The 6,000-nt window shown below is 37.3% G+C and overlaps 1 protein-coding gene across 1 annotated transcript in view; it reads left to right on the top strand.

The window, feature by feature from the left end:
- The first annotated feature begins 3,496 nt into the window (after window positions 1-3,496).
- Window positions 3,497-6,000, top strand: part of LOC140244375 (calcium-dependent secretion activator 1-like) — a 69,997-nt gene continuing 67,493 nt past the window's right edge. Inside the window, exons 1-2 of the mRNA XM_072324016.1 lie at window positions 3,497-3,556; window positions 4,108-4,262. Of these exons, the coding sequence (XP_072180117.1) occupies window positions 4,141-4,262 (122 nt within the window). The 5' untranslated portion in view covers window positions 3,497-3,556; window positions 4,108-4,140. The remainder of the gene's footprint in view (window positions 3,557-4,107; window positions 4,263-6,000) is intronic.

The following is a 6,000-nucleotide window of genomic DNA, read 5'->3' as shown; positions in this document are numbered from 1 at the left end:
AAGATGAGAATTAGCCAATGCTCAGAAAGCAATAGAAGATGACAGTAGATTTACATTGGAGATGACAGTCAGTGTGTAAATATAGAACCGCTTGATTACAAGAGATACATGTCTGTTGCGAGCTTTGATTTGAAGCAGAATGTGTCTGCCAGAGAGTGATTATTGCAGATTATGGATGTTCTGGAATCAAGGCGAATTGTAGCCAGACATGCAAAGGTCATAGACAGGATATGACGCACAGCGATTTTAAAATGTTCTAATGAATGAAGCACTTTGGCCAGAAATCTTCAGTTTTACAGGATGCCCAACTCCCAAGCGGAGAGTCAGACCAATTCTTGCGGTGCATTGTGGGAGAGAATTATCTTTGCAGAACCTTTACTGTAATGGGCTGAAGGTGCCAGATAATCCTGAAACTTGTAACCCCTTGGAGCCACCAAAGGGTTTGTGCCATTTTTGGAGAGAACTCCTCTCTTTGGAATGATGAAGTCATTATTCTGTTGTACAGTTCAGGCAGTGTCTTCCTTTTCCATACTCCAATTCTTAAGATTCAACATTTTCAGTTCATTACAAAAGAACAGAGGGGGCAACTTGTTTTTAAGTGATTGTGGACCGAGCAGTGTCTGTTACCTTGAAAGGCTCATTGTACACAAAGCTATCTGTTGAGCAAGCAGCCAGTTTATTGGGCATCAGTGCTCAAGACTGCTTGTTAATCTCTATTGCTATTCATAGCTGAGCAGTTCTGCTACATCTATGAATGGTAATTTACAGATATGCCTTTAAGTTGTTTATTTTGCGAAACAAATCAGAAAACCAAGGTGGTATAAAAAAAAAAAAAAGCCTACGTAGTAAGAGCTGACTGCAGTATGGTTTATTAGGAAGTGTAAAATGAACTCTGTTTGGAGGTGCTGTTGTTTTATGTCTATGGGGAGGAACATTAATTTGCACCGTATCGAGTGTGTATGAACATTGGAGCAAATTTAGATATTTTATCCTGTCATTCAAAACATGCATGATTAAACAGCGCACAAATATGCAAGGGTAAGGGTGATCATTGGTTGATTTCGAACATGCACAGTTTAACGATAAGTTATTGCAATCAGTATCTTAGTCCTGGGATATGTCTGTCAGACCATAAAAGCACAAAAAAAAAAACCAAACAACAACTTGGTATTCAAATTGCAGTCGTTATTCCACTGTTTTGTCTTTGTGAATGCGAATAATGAATGCCCCGAATTGTCAGTTAGGGTGGCATGTCACTCAGAATGGTGGTGTGGGCGGTTTTTATGAAAGAGAAAACCCCTCCCTTTCTCGAGCAAGAAGTGGGAAGTAGACTGTTTGTAGACAGTCGCAACCTGAGTCAACCTAAGACTGGAAACCTCCGTCTCCTACTATGCTTTGTGTGTGTTTGCACTAAGTTGTGAATTAATAATTTTGTGTTGGTCTCGTCACATCATAATATTATATCCATGTTTTTTGGGCTGCCAACATGAGTTAATGAGTAATGTGGATAAGACTGCAGGCTTTCATGCAAGTGTGAGGTTTGAGTCCCAATGCGTGTTCTCTTTGGCATGGCACTTTTATCGTCATTACTGAGTCTCTTGGTGGAGACTTTTTGCTGTTGGTCCCATGTGTAGTGAGTTCATACACTATGCACTCAAAAAGAACCCACTTAATTAAAGAACAGGGGAATTCCCAATGAAATGGTCAAACAAACACACACACTCGTGCAAATTGTTAATATCTGCAGTAATATTCATGATTGAATGAGGCAGATTTCGAGTGTGCGGCAAGCTTGCAACGAGCTTGCAGTCACCTTATTAACCCGTTGAGGATTAGTCCCAAGTATACTCAGGCAGGGGTCTATGGGAAATCAGTCTGTCCTCAACGGGTTAAGCTCACAAACAAAAGTTCTAGATCATGCTACTTGCCAGCCAGTTCATCATGCATTTATGACAAGCTTGCAGGAACTGTGGGAGCTCGCAGCAAGCTTGCGGTCTATTGTAAAGGTGGAAATTTTCGTGGTGTTGTAATTTTCGAACATTTCACGCAACCAGAAACAAGTGCGAAAATAAAAGCGTGCGAATATTTTTGCTTGCCATATGTTCCAGTGGTTGATCTTGATTCCGCGGAATTAAAAACACGCAAAGCTCTTTCTTCTTAAAACCCATTTATTTCTAGAACAGAACTGATGATTATGTATAGTTGATTATTTTTATTTGTAGTTGATTTATATGTTTGTATGCTTGTTTGTGATAATTGTATAGCACTTCAAAACATGTTTGTATTAAGCACTATATAAATATTTCATATTGTAATTATTATTATTGTTATTTTACCTGGCTGAGCGTAAATAATTAGTTGTGCGAAAATATCCACTTTTACAGTTTAAGAGCAAATACTCTGCAGGCTTGCAGCAAGCTTGCGAGAACTGTGCAAGATTACCACACACTCGCATTTCTGCAAGGGTATATTCTATTTAAAAGAAGAAGAAGAAGGAGAAGACTGATGATGTTATACATGCATGTGTTTGTAGATCTTCTTGCAGCAAAACAGGAGTGGAATCAGGCAGGGTGTTTCAGCCATTAGAGCATTCGGTCTTCAGTGATTCCCGTTTGGCCTTTATTGGTAGGGAAGTCCTGGCAAATATTGTGTCAAGCGTGGTTAAGCTCGGAGAGGCTAAAGAGCATATCTACTATAGAGATAATGAGTAAAATCATGTTGTGGTGCCATCATAGACAGTATACTGGTATGATGTCAGATCCCATTCAAATTCATGTTGGGTATATTTACCCAATAGTGGAATATTGTTTACCAGGTTTTAATGATAGATTTACATTCACACAGGTTAAAAGTTTAAAGAGAATACAGAAAAGGGTGTGTTCAATAATTTGTGGTAAAAATCACATCGATTATAAAACTGCTTGTATATAATGTGAATTAGAATGGTTAGAAAGTAGGCAACAAATCCTGTGTATAAGAGTTTGCTAAATCTTTATCCTGATATAACCCACAATGTAAAGACTGCTTCCATAAAAAGAAAAAAGGTTTCTATTTTCTTAAGATATACATCTAACTTCACACAGTCCAAATGCAAAGCTGTCTGATTCAGACAAAGTGCAAACAACATTTCATAGATTTACTCAGTTTTCAGTAAATTTTTATAATATTTCTTCTTAGAATCACTCATTTTTATTCAGTCTTCATTTCAGTTTCCATTATGAATCCAAATTTGATATTCTCAATTGTACTTATGTTTCATATAATACTCATTTTGTCATGTATATTTTCATTCTAATTATATGTTATTTCTTTATCACAAATCAATTTTTATGTATTATTTTTTACACTGTTAACATACCAATGCAGCCCACAGGTGGCTAGTCATGTGTTGCTTTTTATAAGAAATAAATCATCTTTTGACTCTTGAAGGTCCTGCACAGTCAAATCAACCTCATCATTTCTTCTTTCTCTATAGCTGGACAATGCAGACGAACAGGCGGCTCAGATTAGGAGGGAACTGGATGGGAGGTTGCAGCTTGCCGAACAAATAGCAAAGGTAAGAACACATTGATGAAAATAATCCAATTCTATAGTCTCAAATGTTGCCATTTGGAGTTGAAAGGTCACATTGATATACAGATATGCTGAATACCAGTAACCTTTGACAGTGAAGCTGCATTCATTTTCATTATGTATTGAAATTGAGTTTTCCCTGAAAAGATAATGGTTTCCAGTTTCTGTATTTGCTGTTGAAACTTTCCCCATGACCATTTTTGTCAGCGCACGATAAAACTTTGATATTTCCAGAGGTCAACGCCCACCTAGACCCTTAATGGTTTCTGTTAAAGATTCACAGACTGTCTAGTCATTTCATACATGCATATATAGTGTGGGAGTTTGTCTGGTTTTAATATATTTTGTCTGTTGGTGTATGATGTCTCTATCAGTGAGTGGGGAAGTACAGAGTGGAGGTGGATGCAAAGATCATTGTCAAGACAACAGATGGTGTATACTTGGATATTGAAAAATGACAGAAAGGAAGATAGGATTGATATTCATCTCTGCTTGATATTGTGGGTTTTTGTTTGTTTTGTCATTGTGATGCAGACCAAGAAAGGACCAAAGTTCATCGTCAAGGAGATGGAGAGTATGTATGTGGATGAGCTGCACTCGGCTGTCAACCTCCTCATGGCAAATCTGGAGAGCTTACCCGTTTCCAAGGGCAACACAGACTCCAAATACTCCCTGCAGAAACTGAAAAGGTAGTTAACTTGAGCTGGAGTGATACAGTACTGTATACGCCATATATTTTGCGAGTCTAAATTTTCGCGAATCGGGACTTCACGACAATTTTGCGAGTGGTTAAATTCGCGATCGTGGATTCTTGTGCTGAACGGAGAAATTTATACGTGTACGTCACATTCACATTGGCATTAGAGTCAATATTGTTTTTAATTTCGCAAATAGCAGCTGACTCGCGAAATTCGCAAAAATAAAACCTTGCGAAATATTCGGCGTATACAGTATATGCGAGAATAAGTAATATTTGTGTGTGCATGTGTTTTTGTGTGTATGTACAATATGTATTATGTTATGGAGTATGTTTAAAGGATCGTTTTGGTAAGGAGAGGATTTCGGAATAGTGATGATATGTTGTTATGTATAGGTAGGTTTTTATATGTGGGAATATGTGGGATTAGTGGGATGAGGTAGGGGTAAGATTTTGGGTGTAGGGTTAGGGAGGGGTTTTGTCGGTTTGCTTTTTTACTGTATATATGCTGAATATTTTGCAAGGTTTTTATCTATGCGAATTTCACGAGTCAGGTGATATTTGTGAAATTAAAGACAGGCAAAAATAATGACTCTGATCCCGATATGAATGTGATACACACATGTATTTCTCTGTTCATACAGTACACCATGATAGCAAATTTTGCTTCTTGTAAAATCGTCGGGAAGTTTCGACTTGTGAAAATTTAGACTCGCTAAAAAAGGCCCAGAAAAACGCTATTTTCTTGCCTTTCCTTTGATCATTTAGCTTCGAAATTTTGACAGATAATAGAAGATACATGAGACTACAAAATTACGTCAAAAACAGAAATCCGAATGTTTTGATGGATTTTGATGATCTGACTTCAAACTCGATTTTCTCGGCTCACCCGTTAGCGACTTTAGGATCCTTTTGTTGTAGCGGGTCGCATATTGAGAACGATTAAGAGAGAGAAAAGAGGAAGGGAATCATATAGGGACTTGAAATCAGTGAGAAAGGGAGGGAGAAATGGTGAGAGACAGAGTGAACATGTAAGTAAAATTTTGGAAGCTGATGAAAAGATTTTTCATTGGCATCACACTCTGTCAAAGTAAAAGATTTACAAAATTTCCTGCTCGTGTTGGAGTGCGATTAGGGACGACTCTTTTCTTTTCTTCAATGCAATCCAGAGTTGGTAACATAATTAAGGGGGAAAAGACAGGGGAAATATTCATGGCATTTTTAATATGATTGATAAGTTATTTCAAGTACTTTACTCAGGATCTTTGCTGCATGTTTCATGAACATGAACATCTACATGTTATTTTTTAGCTGAATGAAACCATAAATATGCAGTACCATAAAAATTAAATCCCCACACTGAAAAAATTCTTATTAATGTATTTGATAAATAATGACAGTCTATTACAGCTTCAAGCATCGGTTGAGAGCTATAAGGGTGTAAACCTCATGTACCATGGGCATGATTCATAGTGTGATGAATTCTTAACATGACATGTAACTAGTTGCCACGGCACCACGTGGTATTTAATTTATGTCACATGATTGTGCAATGTCATAAAATATACTTGATTTACTGAGCAAATGCTGCATGCTCTGTCTTGTGACATTCAAGAACCTGTGAAACCTAATATGCATGATTAACACCCGTGCAATTATATTTCTATTCTTTTTTTTAAAGGCAAGAAAGCTTATCACACATGTTTGTTGTTCATAGATGCTGGTATCGT

The sequence above is a fragment of the Diadema setosum genome, chromosome 2, assembly GCF_964275005.1.
Source record: "Diadema setosum chromosome 2, eeDiaSeto1, whole genome shotgun sequence".
NCBI classification, from domain to species: domain Eukaryota; kingdom Metazoa; phylum Echinodermata; class Echinoidea; order Diadematoida; family Diadematidae; genus Diadema; species Diadema setosum.
The sequence above is the reverse complement of the archived record's forward strand: the minus strand, read 5'-3'. Positions and strand labels throughout refer to the sequence as shown.